The following is a 16,688-nucleotide window of genomic DNA, read 5'->3' as shown; positions in this document are numbered from 1 at the left end:
TGTCTGTCCGCCCTGCTGCCTGGCGGGCAGCCCCTGCTGGACCGAGGCTCGGACCAGAGCGGCTGAGGACAGGCCAGAGCTGAGCTGGCTGGGCAGGGCCACAGGGCACTCCGGCAGAGGCAGGGGCCCTGGGGTCTCTAAGCAGTGGGGGAGAGGGGCTACCCTGGCCCCGGAGGGGCTTGGAGCAGAGACTGAAGCCCCGACCTTCCCCAGCCACTACCAGAGCCACAGTGGGGGTGCAAGGCTCCACCTGGCTGGGTCCCCCCCGGCCTCCAGCGTCTGCTCTGGGCAGCCTCGGCTCCACCCCCTCCTTTTCTTACCCTTCTCGCCTCTTCTCGGCCGGCCCGCATCCATCCCGCTGGCCCTGCCCCTCCCCAAGGGCTGACCCGGACCCTCAGCAGGCAGCTGCCTCCCACTGGTGCGCTGGGGTACTCCGTTGCCTCTGACCCTTTCCTCCGGTGTCCGCGAGGGCCGAGCCAGCTCTCCGCCTCCTCCAGCCTGCAGCCCAGGATAGGCTTCCCCACACGCGCTGGCTTGGGACCGTCCTCAGCCCTGCCCTCCGACTTGTACAGGCCCAGCCCTTCCAGTGCTGAGCGCGTGCCTTCCCCGTGCGGCCCGTGCGCAGCCGCGCGCTGCCCCTCCGCCCAGGGGCCCGGCGCGCGCTGCCCCCGACCCGGTTTGTGCAGTGGTGATGTCTAAAGGAATGTCACGAAAATTTCTGTGTCGCTTGTTGACGCCTTCAGGGACCGAGAAGAAGGGCAGGGGACAGGGGGAAGATTCGAGAACAGCCAAGGCCCGCTCAGGCCCGAGCAGAGGCGGCGGGGGGCCCCGGGTCCCGGGCGCTGGGTCTCAGGCGGCTGAGGACACCCGCGCGGGAGCGCCGCGTGCGGCAGGCGGTGAGCGCGGAGCCCAGCGCCAGGCAGGCGGCGAGGCTGGCGAGGAAGGAGACGGGCCCGAGCACGTAGACCACGGCCAGGTCCCACGGGCCGAGGGGCTGCGAGCAGTGGCTGAAGGCGGCGTCCGTGAAGGCGGTCAAGGGGCTGAGCGACTGGCGCCCCGGTAACACGCAGAGCAGCGTCTCGGCCTCTGCGGGACACGGGCGCCGAGTCAGACGACGGCAGGGACTGTGGCCGCGAGTGTCGGCCCCCCTCCCCCGGTCGCCCCGGGGCCTCACCTGGCGCGGGCCGCGGGTGCCTGCGCAGCCAGGAGCAGAGCGGGCGCAGCGCGCAGCCGCAGGTCCAGGGGTTGCCGCGCAGGTGCAGCGCGTGGAGAGCGGGCAGGCCGGCCAGCAGGCCCGGCGCGAGCGCGGACAGCTGGTTGTCCCGCAGGCTGAGCGCGCGCAGCAGCGGGAGCGCGCCCAGCGCCGCGGGCTCCAGGCGCGCCAGCCGATTGCCTGCCAGCGACAGGGAGCGCAGCGCGCGCAGGGGCGAGAAGGTGCCGGGCGCCAGCGCCTCCAGCAAGTTGTCGCTGAGGTCGAGCTGCTGCAGCGCGCCCAAGCTCCAGAAGGCCCGCGCGTGCACCCAGCGCAGCCCGTTCTCGCGCAGGTCCAGGCGCAGCAGCGTGCCGGCGCCCACGAAGGCGCCGGGCGGCAGCGCGCGCACACGGTTGTGGTCCAGCAGCAGCGCGCGCACGCCCCGGCTCAGGCCCGAGGGCACGGCGGGCAGAGCGCGCCCGGAGCAGTTGACCAGGCCGCCCGGCGCGCGCGCGCATGCCTCGGGGCAGTACGGGGTGCCTGGGGTTCCCGAGGTGGCCGCCGCGGTGGACGACTCGGCCCAGACTGGCCACGGCGACAGCAGCAACAGCAGCATCGGCGGCGGCGGCCGCCGCGAGGGGAGGGCGGGCCTCCGCATGGGGCAGCGCGAGGAGCCCGCTGCCTGTGCGTCCGCGGAGCCAGCGGGTCTCCGCCGCGCCTGCACAAATACTAAATCTCCGGCCCGAGTGCCGGCAGTTCCTGTTCCAAGGCCAGTCCTGCACCTAGGGCGGGGGCGGGGCAGCCAGCCAGCGCCCTGCACCGCCAGCCACCTGTCCCGGAGCTGGGCTCCTCTTGGCTCTGTGCCAGCTGCAGCGCTGACAAGACGCCTTGCCCTCCTGCCCTGGGGTCCCCACCACCCTGTGCCCCACTGAGGCCTGGGCCACTGGACGACACCCACACCCACCAAACTCATTGATGCCACACGTGGAATGGGACCCCGTGAGCCCTGCTGCTCTCCCCAGTCCCTGCCCATTTCCTGCCCAGCCAAGCGACCCCAGCACACACAGTGCTGCCCACCCCCAGTATAGGGATGGTCCCATCCCCATAGTGGATTACTGGTGGGGTCAGGAGCACAGTAAGGGGGCTGGAGCCCAGGGGATAGCCGGAGGGTGGACGGGGTACGAGGCAGGAGGACAGTCATGTCTGCCCCACTGGCTAAGAACTGGCTTAGAACCTCAAGGAGACAGCTTGGGTAGGGCACAGGCACCTGGCCAAGTTCTCCTGTCGAACACTGCTCCCTCTGGAGTCCTCGAAGTTGCACATCCTGTCCTGAGGTTCCCGGTGTGGGGGTGGGGTGGACAGGGGCCCCCGGAGGCGGCGGTGTGCTAGCTTCACAGGACACAGCAGCAGGAAGATGTGGGGAGGAGCTATGCCGAGGCCAAGGCAAGGAGAGGTTGAAATACCAGGGCTGTGCTTCCCTGCGCTGGAGGGTGGACAGTGGGTGCCTTGTGCAGGCCCTGGGCACCCTTCCCCACCGGGGATGCAGGAGATGACCCGGGTGTATGCAAACCCCTCCCCACCGTGACGCAGCTGCACAGCCGCTGGAGGAGGAGCCCGCAGGGAGGACACGGCAGAAGCACTCGATACTGTTTAATTCCCCTCCCCCAGGCTGCCTGCAGCCCTGCTCAGGTTGGGGGGGCGAGAGGGGGCGGCTCCTCTACTACAGTCACGTTTGGGGACATGGGGTCCATGGGGACGGTCATGAGGCCTTGCTCCTCCAGGGGTGGCATCATAGAGACCTCCAGGTCAGGGTCCATGACGTGAGGCCCCACTTGCACGGTGTGTAGATCCATGCGATCTTCCTGGACCCCGTAGTGCCCCACCAACCTGCACGACAGGGGCCGGGCCAGGCTGGCAGCAGGCAGCCACCATCACAGGCCTCCCGGGGCAGTCCTGGGCCTCCTGTCAGTGCTCCTTCATGCTCCCAAAGCACGGGACACGCCCCCCGCCCCCCCCCCCACCACCTGGGGGCAGGAAGCAGGAGCCGGGCTCACCTGTGGGGTCCTCCCCTGAGGTCACTCACCTGCTGTTCATGTGTCTGGGGCATGGTTCACTGGAGGGACAAAGGGAGGAGTGAACCCTGGAACAGTGGGGCTGGCCTCCAGGCCGGAAGTACGTCCCCACCTCTCCACAACCTGGCCTGGGAAATGGGGTCCCCCAGCTCCTGGTGACATCCCTCCCAGGGCCAGACGCCCCTCCCCCAGCGCAGCTCTGTGGCCTTCACCCACCATCCCGGCCCCGGGGCTCATGCACCTCTTGGCTTTCATGACACCAACTGCCACAATGACGAGGGCACAGAAGCAGCTGGCGCCGATGCCCGCCAGCACCACGAGCAGGGCGATGAGGGCCTCGCGGCTGAGGCCGAGGCTGCACTCGCAGTACGTCCCAGCTGCAGAGACAGGGCCCATGTGGCCGAGGGGCCCTCGTCACCCGCCGGTGGAGGACCCCCAGGGCCGCCCCTCCCCCTGGCGGCCACCGGAAGGCTGCGGGAGGGGCCCTCGCAGGGACAGGGCTGGGGGCAGGAGGAGGCACCTGCAGCAGGGTTGAGCAAAAGGGACAAACATATCCGGCCAAGGGGGCTGCCAACCAGGCAGGAGTCAGGCTGGGGACAGGGGGCCATGTCCAGCCCCCAGCCCCACCACACACCTCTGGACGGAACCCATCGGAAGGCGCTGACCTCACAGTGGGGCTCTGAAGCGGAGCGGGTGGGGGCAGGGCCTCAGCTGGCGCGTCACTTGTGCTTGGGGGCCGGAGTGGAGGAGTCTTGGGCAGGCTGCCCTGGGGTGGGGCAGGTAGGGTGGACAGGGGCCTGGGAGCCACTTCAGAGTGCCCTGCTGGACCCAGAACCAAGGCAAGGATGGAGCTGCCCTGGCCTTGGGGATGGTGCTTCTTGGGGAAGGGGAGGACACCCATGCTGAGGCCCCAGGAAAGCGGAGACAGTGACCTGGAACACCTGTGGGGGGAGGGGAGGGCCTGGTTCTGTCTCAGGATCCCCGGAGGCTGGGACAAGCAGGGATCCAGGGGGACACCTGTGCTCACTGCCCTCCCTCACACTGGCTGTCCTGAGGAGGATCTTGCCTACACCCCACCAGTGCTCAGGTCCAGGGGAACCTCCGGGGCCCTTCCACCCCCGAGGGAGGTGGGGGGCACTGCCCACAGGTCTTCCCAGAACCACCTCCCCTGGGGGCAGCTGGCTCGGACGTGGTGCACCTTCTGTCAAGCAGCCAAGCGCTGCCCGAAGGGCCCACCTGCAGGCTGTGGCATCTTCAGAGTTAACCCCAGCCGCTCCCCTGGCCTCCTGCACCCCTCCCTCTTCCCCTAAGGACTTGGCCAAGCAAACCACCAGGCAGCAGGAGGAACTGCCCCCTCAACGGCTGATCCCACAGGGTACCACGGGCAGGGATGCAGGGGGGCCCCAGCTGACCCCTGCCCACTGGGGACCTCCCTGATTCCTGACACAAGTGACCCCTCCTAGGGGAGCGGTCAGGGACCATCCAGCAGTTTCTGGCACACCTGTGTACCTGTTAATGCTGTAACCCAAGACATAGCTTTTTAACCACATTCGTCCACAAACCACGTCCAAAGGCACAGGAAGCAGAAGCGCTGAGACCAGGAGTGGACACCGCCCCCTGCCAGGCCAGTCTAGCAGGTTTGCACCCTGGTTAGGACGACAAAGGTACACTCCGCCCCGCGCCAGGTGGCCTTCCGTGTGGAGGGAATGGCCGGTGTCAGAGGCTCCAGGGCACCCACCCAGAATTTGAAGGAAACAGGGAAGCCCCTTCTTCTAAGTGACCACAGCACAGAGAGACCAAGGGAGGGAGACACTGCCTGCTAAGACGACATGCCTAGTTTCCACCACTTTGTCCTCCAAACCCATGGCAAACACAATGCTCTGGGGTAAGGAGAAGTCCCAGAAGAGGGTCGACCTCAGGGCCCCTGTGCAACAGGCCCAGGAGGAGAGGTGGTGTAGGCACTGGAAGACAGCCGGGGAGGACCCCAAGGGTGTGCAGGGGCAGCAGGCATGGCTCCAGGCCTGGAAGTGCACCCCGGGCGGGCAGGAGCGGGACGGTGGAGTCTCCTTCCCAGGGGCCTCTGTCGCCTGGGAGGTCAGCGGCCCCAGCTAGAGCGGAGCTCCCAGCACTGGAGGCCGCGGCACTAGCCCGGGTGGGGCCAACACCCTTCCCCACCTTCTGGGACCTCTGGGGCAGGGGCAGTGGTAGGTCCCCCGAAGCCCCTTGGACAGGCCCCCCCTGTGTTCTGGACACAATGGGCCTCCCAGCTGCACTAGAGGCTGGACTCACAGAAGTCTTCCCCTGTTCTCCTAATCACGTGTCTGAGGGCACAGAAACTAACTTTATTGTGAACCACAAACAGCCAGCCCCTCCTGCTGGAGACCTGAGGAGACGCCCAGCTGCCTGTCCATCTCACGCGTTCCAATGGCGTCCATGCGTCCCGGCAACACCCCTGGACCTTCAGGCCAGGAAAAGGGCTGGGGACCCAAGGGCTCCTTCCAAAGGCCAGAGTGCAGTTCGGGGCTGGAACCCTCCAGTGTGAGCTCCCGCCTGAGCTTTGGGCTCAGAGGTGAGCTGTCACCAGCTGGTGTGGCCTAGGAACCCCTGTGTGCTGAGGCTCTGGGTCTGGAGCCCAACCCAGGGGTACAGGCCAGGACGGGGGCCTGGCCACCCGTGTGTTTCCCCTCGCCTGCTCCCAGGGAGCCAGGTCCTGCGAAATGGGGGTGGGGAGGTCAGTCTGGAGGGAGAGCCTGGACCACAGGATCGTGATGGGCCCACAAAGCCACCAGGACAGGGAGAGGACAGAGAACCATCTGCTTTACTCCGCGCTGCGAGGGCCTGGGCAGGCCCGGGGGGTATCAGCTGCAGCTCTTGGGCAGGCGGTAGACACCAGCCGAGTAGACGAGCTGCTGGTCGCGCACCTTCTTCTGCAGGAAGCCCTGCAGCTCCTGCAGGTCGATCTCGGCCAGCGCGGGCCCCGTGACCACAAACATGCGCAGCATGCTGTAGATGCGCTCCAGCGAGAGGCTCTCCAGGTTGGTCAGCATGGCCTGGATGTACGTCCAGAAGAGCTGCGCAGACAGACGCCCGCCGGCCGTCAGGCCCCCCGGAACCCTGCCCATCCAGATGGCCGCCCCCCACCACAGCCGCCCCCAGCTCCCCAGCCGCACCAGCAGCTCCTCCTCCTTCTGGTCAGCCTGGGAGGCCATGCCCGAGTCACTCTCCTCATCACTGTCGATGAGCACCAGGCTGTCCCGGTCCTGTGGCCGCTCCTCCTCCACGACGGAGAAGGTCCCGGCCGGCTCCTCCCGCAGCACGCCCTGCTGCAGCCACACTGACATCCGCCGCCGCAGCAGCGCCACGGGCATCTTGACCACCTTGCTCAGCTCGTCCAGGGTCCAGCTGGCTGCGCAGGGAAGCCGGGGCCACTGCACCCATGGGGCAAGGCCGAGCTTCCCCGCCCTCCACCCCTGCTACGGGGCCCCATCCGGCTTCCCAGAGGTCAGTAGGTGCTTAGCAGATGGGTGGCACAGGCCCCCGGGGAGGCATGGCGGGGGCAGGCTGGCTAGAAGTCAGGGGCTCACCTTGGTCCTGGAAGTACAGCAAGACCACGGCCTGCACAGGAGTCACGGCCACAGACAGGGTGCGGTCGGCCAGCTCCACGTCCATGGTCACCAGGCCCAGGGTGTGCTTCCAGCTGAGGGTCCGCATGGCCTGGGGAGGGCCGGAGTTAGCGTGGGCGGCCCGGCGGAGCCCCGTGGAACTGTGAGGGAAGGGCTCCCTGACCTGCCCCTACCAGGCTGTCAGCAGCAGCAGCAGGAGGGGACAGGGCTCTGGCTCCCACTCCCACCTGCTCCCCGGCTTGCCTAACACTGAGCACGGGAGGGGCAGCGAGCACTGCAGACAGATCTGTCTCTGAGAAACATGTCCGCATCCTGACCCCTTCCCCCGAGTGTGACCTGAGCTGGAGAGGGGGTCATCGCAGGTGGGGCCAGTGACACGAGGTCATCTGAAGTACAAGGGGCCCCGACGGAACATGACCAGCTTCCCCTGGGCGGGGGGGGGGGGGGGACAGTGTGATGACGGAGGCAGAGGCCACAAGGACACAGCCACTTGCTGAGACTCCAAGTAAGGCCTGCAAAGCCCCTCCCTCAATGCACAGACTGCCCTGAAGGAACGTGGGAAGGAAAGCCACGCCGAGGAGCCGTCAAACTGGAGGACGTGCAACCCCACCACACAGTGGCCGAGGCCCGTTTGCACAGGCCAGGCTGAGGGAAGTGTGGGAGGGCGGCCTCGTGGTGGCCGCAAACCTGCTCTGTGTAGGAGACGGAGCCCAGAGGGCACCAGAGACCCGCGCTCTGACCCCGGAGCCCACTGACAGCTGCAGAAGAGCCCGGACAGAGACAGGCTGGCAGGAAGGGGGTGCGTGACGGTGCACGGGGCCCCAGAGCATCAGGCAACAGCCTGCACGGAAGGAGGGGAGCCGGCTGGCTCCTGAGGCTGGCTCTGCGCGCACGCGGGAGGTGTAGAGCCCTGGCCGGCAGGCTAGGAACACAGCCATGAGGTCACCCAAGTTCTTCTACTGGCTTTTGACTGACTTGGGGCCTGCGACCCCTTCCTTCCTTCAGAGGTCTTCCTCTTGGAATGCAATCGGCCCAAACCTTCCCAGATGCCCTTTGGAAGCACCAACTCCCTGTCCGCTCTCCCAAGTTCGCAGCTAGAACGGAGTCCTGCCCAGAATGGGCTGCACCATCGCGCTCTCCCCCAATTCAGATGATACTCAACACTGGATCTTGGGGTTGCTGTGAGCTTGGAGTCGGTGCTGGGAAGGTAAGGACTCTACAGACCTTGCCTGAATGTGTTTGCACGGAGAAAGGACACGGGTGCCAGGGAGGCTGGAGAGTGGAGCGTTGGGTGTTGTGTCCCCCAACAAGATGCTGAAGGCCTACCCGCAGCGAGCTCATTCTGACAGAGCGGGCCCTGACCCTACACGGCCGGTGCCCTCTGAGGAGGAATCTGGACAGAGAGACACGTGGGGAGAATGCCGCGTCACAACGCAGGCAGAAGCTGAAGGATATGGCCACAAGCCACGGGACGCCTGGAGCCACCAGAAGCTAGAAGAGGCGGGAAGCCTCCCCGGAGCCTCTGGAGAGAGAATAGCCCCACGACCGAGCCCTTGATTTTGGACTTTTAGCTGCCCCAGAACTGAGACAATAAATTTGCACTGTCTTAAGCTCTGTTTGTGGTACTTTGTTTCAGTAGCCCCAGGACACTGACACAGCCACTCTGGGCCAAGTGCTAAGAGTCTCTCAACAACCCCTCAGCTCTAAAGGGGGAGACAAGAGCGAACCCCACTTTGCAGAGAGAAAACGGGAGAAGCCCCAGCTTGCCCAAATCACAACCAGCAGAGCCACGGACAGGCTCTCTGGCTCCAAGGGACCTTAGAGCCACCACTCCAGCCCACAGTGGGGCAGATGCGAGGCCCAGCAGCAGAAGGCACGGCTAAGGGTACTCTGTGGCTGCCCGGCCACCCACACGTGTCCAGCATGATCCTCGGGCCAAGAGTTCAGTTGGTGGGAGGCAGAGACACTGTGGCCACAGGCCTGACCTCCAACATGGCCCTGCAGCCCGCCCTCGCCCCCCCAGTATCCAACTGCTCTTAAGGACAGGCAGGCTGCAACATGGCCATCAGTCAGGTACGTCAGGCCTGAGCAGAAGGACATGGCTGAGCCCTCCTGGGACCCACGGCAAGACCCCGGCCGGAGGTCGTGGGGCCGCTCCCAGCAGCAGCTCCTTGCCAACAAGGCAGCCAGAAGCCAGACAGCTTGTGCTCGTCCTCAACCAGGGAGAGTTGGGGTGCACTGTGGGCAGGGTCTGGACTGAGCACCTCACCACAGTCCGCAGCAGAAACCACGCGGTGCTCCAGTGGCCCAGCGGGAGCCGGTGAGAGCCACACAGACCCTCGCAGCCTTGTGCAGTGCTGCCCCGAATGCGGCCCCACCCCGTTTGGCCTCCCCACTCCAGAACCTCCTGCCCTGCTCCTGCCCTTGCCGGTCTCTGGATGGGAGCCCTCCTCGCTCCGGGACGAGCTTCCTTGGCCTAGAACGTGGAGAACCCACCATCTCTCCCACTGCCCGGCCCTGCTGGCCCCTCTTCCCAGCTGCTCCGGCCCCCGCCGACTGGTCTCCCTCCCAGGGCTCCGTCCTGACGGCTGATGGTCCGTCTCTGGAGTGTTCCAGATGCCCCTAGGGCTCCAGCCCTGCTCCCCAGACACCTACTGTGTCCTCTGCTCGGGAGCCCAGGCGCCCCTCACAACTCAGACCAAGTGCCCCAGAACCTGCTTTACCAGTCCCCAGAAACCTACGACAGGCACCCTAGCCCCCCACTCTCTCTAGACACGGGTCCACCTGCCACCTGCACTCCCAAGCCTGAACCACCCCACACGGCCTGCAGCGCACCCCTCTCTCCTCCTGCCCGATCCTAGGCCCTCAGGGCCCCAAGAGCAGACAGCACCATCCTGGTCCTCTAGCGCCCTGGGGCCTGGGAAGGCAGCTTCTAGGGAAGCAAGCTAGACAGTGGCAGGGACAGAGCAGGGTCCTGGAAGTCAAATCCCTCACAGGTAACTGGAGAAGTCCCGGATGCAGACAGAGGTCCCTGACTCTCCCTGGGATGACCCCGGCACCCCGGCCGCTGGTTCGGAGACACCAGAGGGTAGACAGCGAAGAGGAAGCCCAGAAGGGTGGGAAGGCAGGGCCACGCAGCCCCTGTCAGTACAGGGTGGGGAGGCCCCCCGCGCGCACAGGTGATTGGGTCCCGGAGGGAGCAGGACACACCCCCCCGTGCGCCCCCCACCCGACACAGAGGCAGGGGGCTCTGGAGAGGACCGCAGGGAGGGGCCGCACCCAGCTGCTGCTGCACAGCGGGGCTGGAAGGGTCACTTGCCCCCGGTTCCCGACCCAGGGAGGTGTGCACAGTACCTTCAGCTTCTCATACTTCTTGCAGTAAACCTCAAGGGCCTCCCGGATGTCCTCGGGGACCTCCAGCTTCTCGTCCTTGAAGGGCGGCCAGAACTCGCTGGACAGGATGACGGCATAGACCCCGAAAGGCGGCTGTTCCTCTGCGGGACGCTTCTCATCCTCCTCACGGATGTTGGCATTAATGCGACGGGAATCTGCCATGTCCTGGGGGAAGAGGGGGGGTCTCAGAGGCCCCAGGACTGGGCTGGGGGTGAGGCTGGCCCAGCGGACTGGGAGCCCCAGAAGCCCACCTTCAGCATGACCTCGCAGAAGTGCATCGGGGCCTCCCCAAACCGCAGCTTCAGCAGCTCCACGTTGCGGATCTCCCTGAAAAGATGCACCTCTGGGGGTCTGCGGTGTGTCCCCCACCCGGAGATGCTGCACAGGCAGTCCCCCCTGGGGTGCAAGGGCACCCCCAGGCCAGGAGGAGAGGGGGAAGTGCAGGTGCTACCATCGAGACCCTGGGCCTGCTCCATCCCAGCGGAGACCTGGGGGTCCCCGGGCACCCGGCTCCCCAAGCTCCTGGGCTGCGCCCTGCCCCCCCACCGCCGCCCCGCCGCCAGCCTCCAGGACCGTGGCTGAGCACAGGCCCGTCCTCGCTTGGCAGCACGAGGCAGCTTCCTTCCGGAGCAGGGCAGCTGCCCAGCGGCCACCGCAAGCCTCACCGCTCGGGACTGAAGCTGAACTGGTGCAGGAGGCGGTCGGCCAGCAGCGAGCGGTACTCGTTGATGAAGAGGTCCTTGCTGCCGTAGATGCTGACCAGAAGGCTGATGATGTCCGAGGAGCGCCGCTTGGAGCTGGACTTGCCTGCACAGCACGGGGGGTGGTGGCGGGGGGAGTGCTGAGGAAGTACCATCCGCACCCAGGCGGGGCCCACCCCACCCAGCCGGCGAAGTCCACGCTCAGATCCCAGGGTGGGGCGGGCTGGTGGTGCGCACGCCGCCTATGAATCTGTTCTCCAAGCAGCTGGGACGGGGACACAGGCCGCTGTGGGTCCGCTCAGGCCCGCGGAAGCACCCTGGGCAAGGGGCTGGTTTAGGCGGGGACAGCGGACGCCCTCAAGCCTCAGGGCTCGTGAGGACACAAGACCAGAGCGTCTGCCTTACTGGAGTCTCCCCCGCGACCCGGGGTCGGGCAGGGCTGGCGGGCACTGACCTGGATCAGCATCCACGGGGTCGGGGACCCAGTCCTCCGGCTCGCCAGAGTCATCCTCGCTGTCCTGACCGGTCTCCAGGCTCGCTGGATCCGTCTTCGACAGCTCAACAGCCAAGTCTCCTGTCCCGTCGGAGTCCCCCGTCAGCCCAGCCACAATCTGCCGCACTGTGTCCTCCCGCGTCCTGTCGAACGTGCGTGCTGCTGGCCCTCTCAGCGCCTGTCCCAGCTCACCGCGCTGGCCCGTACCACCTCACCTCCCCCGTGGCAGCCGCATCTGTTAGCCACACGCTTCAGGTAAGTCTACCAAACCGCGTCCGGAAAGGTAGTAACGATAACGGACATGACTGAAATAAAGACCCCCGTTTTCTGGGAACACCAAGAACTGAAACAGTAAGACCAAACCAGGGTGCCGGGGGGCTCAGTCGTTAAGGCCTGCCTTCGGCTCAGGTCACCATCCTGGAGTCCTGGGATGGAGCCTGGCGGTGGGCTCCCTGCTCAGCAGGGCTCGGCTTCTCCCTCTCCGCCTCCCCCGCCCCACGGCTGGTGCATGCACTTTCCCTCCTTTTCTTTCAAAATAAGTAAAATCATTAAAGAAAGACAGAAACAAGACCAGGCCCTTCGCACCGAGACCCCGGAGCTTCTACCACCCCAAGGTGTTTCCAGGCAGCTGGGCCACGGCACCCGCTCAGACACGCTCTCGAGCAGCCCACCCAACAGTCCCTGCTGCTCACCGCAGGCGAGGCTGAGCCCAGGATCCCCCCTCCTCCTCAGCCTGGGGGCCTGGCCAGCCTGGCAAAGCTGAGCTGGGGCCTCTCTGTGCTGGCGACAGAGGGCAGGGTGCACAGCGGGGCCGCAGTGTCTGCGCACTGGGCGACAGCTACAGTGGCAGGCACCAGCAACAGGAAGGGCCCTGGCCTCGACCAGGCCTTGTGACCCAACAGGAAGGACAGAGTGTCCCTGGTGTCCTGGGGGCCACCAAGACCTAGGGGGAACTTGGCTGTACACACGGAGCTAGGAGACAAGGGCCTCATGTCGGAGCCGCTCCCCAGGGCCTGTCTGCGACACTCACCTCAGGTAGCGGCGAACAGGCTCGCAGGCCACCTCCAGGATGACCATGGACGGGTCCAGCACACGCAGGGCCTTGATGGCCGATATGTAGAGGGTGATGATGTCGCACGTGTTCACGCCTACGGCCAGGAGGGAGGCCGGTCGTCCGCGCAGCACCCGGAGCGCTGGCCCGACAGCACGCAGGTGCACCCCAACCAGGTGGGCTTCCAGCTGCCCCTGTGACCTCACTCCCCAGGGTACCAGCGTGACATGCGGGAAGCGGCCCCCTTCTCCCCCAACTCTCGGCGGCTTTCCCCAGAACGTCCCTGGATCCCAAACCCCCTCCCTGCGTGGCCTGTTCTGTGGGGATCATGCACCCCCTCTGCCCGCAGGCCACAGCCCGCCCTCCCTGCGACTCCTTCGAGGGAGGACCAAGCCGAGCACCCCGGCTCTCCCAAGGACTGCACAAACCCACTCGCTACACATCCCCTGGCGCAGGGAGGCCAGACCCTTGGGTTGCAGCTTCGGCACCTGGGTGGAGGAGACGCGTCTCCAGGGCAGCCTTGAGAGACAGGAGCAGCTGCTGCCTCTGGTCAGTTCTCTCCAGGCAGTACTTGAGGTCCTCGACGGCTGGCCGGGAGTCCGGGAAGTCTGCAGAAGCGCGCCAGGCCTTGCATACACGCGCCAGCACGCACGCACTGTGCACGCAAGTGAGGACGCAAGTGGGCAGGGCCCCGAGGCTGAGCAGCCAGACCTCCGCTCAGCAACACTGCGGGACACCTGCTAGGGGATCCAGGTCACCCCTGCACCCTCCTAAGCCCACACCCCCCCGTGGTGCAGAAGGACAGCGCAGGGGCATGAAGCTGGAAGGAGGAGCGTGGACACCCAGAAGCGCTGTCCGCTGCCCCGTCACCCCTGCCCCGTCACCCCTGCCCTGACCCTGAGCTGGGGCAGCCCACGCTGACGGTGGGGGCTCCTCCAGCGCGCAGGGGCCGACCTCGGATGATGCTGAAGAGCTCCTCGATACGCAGGCTGGCGTAGATCCGGTAGAAGAACCGCTGCACGTGGCAGCGCCAGCGACGCAGTGTGTTGCCGGCTTCCGGGGACGCAGGTCGGGCCGGGCCATCCTGCAGGAACACCTTGCCCAGCCAGCCCACCACCCTCTCGATCCACTGTCGGAAGAGCACAGGGATGGGGAGGTAAGGAACTGAGCCCGAGCCCGACCAGCAGTGACCGCGAGAGGCCACACAGCTAGCTAGCCACCCTGCAGCCAGTCCTGGGGCGTCCCTAAGGCCGCCTGCTGCGCAGTAGGACACATCAGCAGGATAATGGGCCCAAAGGGGCGCCCAGGCCTCCTCTCACTGTGCCCCACACTTTCAGAACATCAGTGCCCAGACATCTCTGGCAACAGTGGCTCTGACGCAGGGCACGGAGAGCGTGCTCACCTGACTCAATGGACAGACACCGCCTGGGGACCATGTACCCAACTAGCCACGTGCACACAAGCCTAAGGACCCTTCTGAGCACATGGGCACTTGGCAACATGGCCACGTGGACTCCAGAATGCATACGATCCCCCCCAAGTCCCAAGTGGTTCTCTGGATGTCCTGCCACTGGGGGAAACCCAGGTGTCCCAGCCAGGCCTCCGGGCTCACGCCCATCAGAGACCACGGCTGCAAGGGCACTGGCTCTGATTCCCCATCACGGCTGATCTGTGTTCTCAGGAGACAGTGGAAGAGGACAGGCAAAAAAAAAAAAAAAAAAAAAGCAGCAGGCTGGACAGTCCCCTGTGGTGGGACCCGGCACCTCCACAACTCTGCGGCAGCCAGAGCAGAGCCTCAGACCATGTCCCTGACAGCATGGGTGCCCTGAGAGCTGTCACCGGCACACCCCAGACCTTGGCACTGCCTCTAGCCAAGGAATTCTGCACAGACCTCACTGCACACGTCACAGGCTCTCTCTCGCTGTCATCAGGGCAGAATGGGAAGGGTCAGCCTTCACCCAGCACCAAGACAGCTTCACCCACCAACCAGGCCCTAGCTCACCCAAGTCTCCATACTTCCATTGCTTCTAAAACCAGGGGTCGGGTCTGCCAGAAGCCTTGTCTACAACCTCCGAGGGAAAGGGCCCGCGGGGCTGCCCTTACCTTGTGGAACTCTCGCAGAAAGGAGCGCTCGTACTCGCCCCGGCATCGGTCCTCCATCCTCTCCTTGGTCACCTGGCGCAGGGTGCTGGTCACAGCCTCGGCGCTGACCCGCTCCAACAGACTGAGCCTGTGCCTGGAGGAGAGTCCTGCCTGTGGGGCACGCACACCACACTCCTTTCCCCCCGGTGCCCTCAGTAACAACCTTCCAGAAAAGCTGCTGGCAGGGCAGAGCCCTGCCCGTGCCAGCTGACTTCTCTGCCCAGGCTGAGACACCGGCCTTCCCCTTGTGAGCAGTGGGTGTGGTTCTCAGGGCCAAAGCCTCAACTCCTCAACACGGCTCTGGAACTGCAGGTAAATGTGCCCCATGGACGCAGCCATCCCCAGTCTGGCCTTTTGCTGCAGACCCTGGTCAGCAAGGGCAGTGGCACTCAAGAGGACGAAGCACGGTGCTGTGCGTCCTTCATCTGGGACGAACCCAGCAGAAGCCACACGGGGCCTCCCTGCCCTACTGGCAACAGGACCACCCCTCCCTAATCGCTGTCTGCTGCTGCCTCACCTGAGAAGACAAGACCGTTACAAACCACCACGAGGGACAAAAGGCCCACAGGTCAGAACGCGGCTTTAACGACAACGTCCCTTCCACTTTAAAAGGCTGGAAAAGCCATCTGCTTGCCCAGCATGTTGGCCTAATCCCCAGCTTGTACTGGAAAGAACAAACCAGCAAACCGACTGTTGGCAATCAGAAGGAAAACAGAGGCCATCCCTTTCCTGAAGAACCTACGCAAGGCGCAGCAGACATCTGTGTGGCCCAGGGCACGTGGAATCACGTAGGCGCTCAGGGCACGCAGAGCGTGAAACCTGGCGCCGGTGTGAGCAGCAGAGACACACCTGTGTCCGGGACAGGACGCACAGGCTCCCAGCACAGAGATCCCGGGGACCCTCCCTGGGCCACGGCCAGCCAGCCGGACCCAGGGCGGTAAGTGAGAGTCTGGAAGAACAGAGGCTCGAGTACTCACAGGACCTGGCTGAGCTGGTGAAACTGCTCCAGCGCCTGGCGGCACCAGCACCGCTGCTTGTCGCTGCCGCACCCCGCGCACAGCGGGCTCTGCAGAAGCCGGTAGTACCGCCGCCGCGCGTACCTGCTGTCCAGGTCCCCCTCCAGCTCGGGGTCCGTGCCCCCCTCCCCCTTCCTCTTACTCTGCAGGTACACTCTCAGAAAACGGCCGTAGAGGCGCTGAATCATGTCCTGAAAGGTCCTGGGAGTGGAAAAGAACAGGACGCCGCGCAGCGTGGTGTGGACCTTTTCCCGCAGCCCCTGAGCGCCGGCGCCCATCAGCAAGCCCAGGCGCGTCCACTTCTCCAGGAGCTCCAGACTGCGCAGGTAGGGGTCCAGCCGGCTCTCCAAGAGGCCGAAGGCGTCCAGAAGCAGCAGAAGGCACTGGGGCTCGTCTGCGCAGTTCTCGCGCTGGGAGATGGTGTTCCAGAACTCCAGGGCGATGTTGGCCTGCAGGTCGTTCTGCAGCACCTCCACGAACCACTCCTCCAGGACCGAATGCAGCCCGTGGCCCCGCAAGACCTCCACCGCCGCCCGCAGCTCCTCCTCCTTGGGCGGCACCGCTCCGCTGGTCCGGGAGGACGCCTGGAGAGCACAAGGCCGTGAGGACGGGACGCAGGGGTGGGGGTGGGAAGGGCGGAGACAGGCGGGAACCAGCGGGGAAGGCGCGGAGCGCAGGGGGAGCTCCGGCCGACGCAGGGGAAGGGCTGCCCGGGGCGCCTAACGGACCCCTGGCTGGACGTCCCGGGAACCCCGCGCGGGCCCGCTGCCCTCTTCCGGGGCCTCACCAGCCCCAGAGCGGCGGGCGGCACCAGTCCGGTGCTCACGGTGTTCCAGGCCACCACCAGCTCCTCTGCAGGCCCGGGGTCGCCGTCGCGTCCGGCCGCCGCCATCTGTGCGCCCACCCGCTTCCCGGAGCCGACAGGCGCGGCGCGCGGCGATGACGCACACGGGAGGCGCGCGGCGGTGACGTAGCGGAGGGCGCGCGGTCGGAAGGCCGCGCGCA

General features: G+C 66.0%; 3 protein-coding genes across 5 annotated transcripts; all 3 read right to left on the bottom strand.

The window, feature by feature from the left end:
• Positions 1–773: 773 nt before the first annotated feature.
• LRRC26 (leucine rich repeat containing 26) lies at positions 774–2,770 on the bottom strand. The gene is made up of 2 exons (XM_032307761.1): positions 1,175–2,770; positions 774–1,086 (listed from the first exon to the last, which is right to left on the bottom strand). Exons 1-2 carry the CDS (start codon positions 2,391–2,393, stop codon positions 800–802), a joined length of 1,506 nt encoding a protein of 501 aa, XP_032163652.1. The 5' UTR covers positions 2,394–2,770; the 3' UTR covers positions 774–799.
• A 64-nt stretch (positions 2,771–2,834) lies between these two features.
• Positions 2,835–5,028, bottom strand: TMEM210 (transmembrane protein 210). Of its 2 annotated transcripts, none has more exons than XM_032308933.1 (4): positions 4,774–5,028; positions 3,506–3,641; positions 3,276–3,305; positions 2,835–3,079 (listed from the first exon to the last, which is right to left on the bottom strand). In XM_032308933.1, the coding sequence occupies exons 1-4, from the start codon at positions 4,796–4,798 to the stop codon at positions 2,878–2,880; spliced, it is 393 nt and encodes a 130-aa protein (XP_032164824.1). In that variant the 5' UTR covers positions 4,799–5,028; the 3' UTR covers positions 2,835–2,877. The 2 variants fall into 2 exon arrangements, with proteins under 2 accessions (XP_032164824.1, XP_032164823.1); XM_032308932.1 differs by lacking the exon at positions 4,774–5,028 and adding an exon at positions 3,785–4,038.
• A 556-nt stretch (positions 5,029–5,584) lies between these two features.
• ANAPC2 (anaphase promoting complex subunit 2) lies at positions 5,585–16,687 on the bottom strand. Of its 2 annotated transcripts, XM_032308927.1 has the most exons (13): positions 16,471–16,643; positions 15,645–16,267; positions 14,629–14,761; positions 13,480–13,654; positions 13,014–13,133; positions 12,505–12,622; positions 11,436–11,617; positions 10,946–11,087; positions 10,532–10,607; positions 10,242–10,445; positions 6,849–6,978; positions 6,435–6,670; positions 6,064–6,335 (listed from the first exon to the last, which is right to left on the bottom strand). In XM_032308927.1, the coding sequence occupies exons 1-13, from the start codon at positions 16,573–16,575 to the stop codon at positions 6,123–6,125; spliced, it is 2,457 nt and encodes an 818-aa protein (XP_032164818.1). In that variant the 5' UTR covers positions 16,576–16,643; the 3' UTR covers positions 6,064–6,122. The 2 variants fall into 2 exon arrangements, with proteins under 2 accessions (XP_032164817.1, XP_032164818.1); XM_032308926.1 differs by lacking the exon at positions 6,435–6,670 and having other exon boundaries at positions 5,585–6,335; positions 16,471–16,687.
• Between the last annotated feature and the right edge of the window lies 1 nt (position 16,688).

The sequence above is a fragment of the Mustela erminea genome, chromosome 12 (assembly GCF_009829155.1).
Source record: "Mustela erminea isolate mMusErm1 chromosome 12, mMusErm1.Pri, whole genome shotgun sequence".
NCBI classification, from domain to species: Eukaryota; Metazoa; Chordata; class Mammalia; order Carnivora; family Mustelidae; genus Mustela; species Mustela erminea.
Note: the sequence above shows the minus strand (reverse complement) of the source record. Positions and strands in the feature narration are given on the sequence as shown.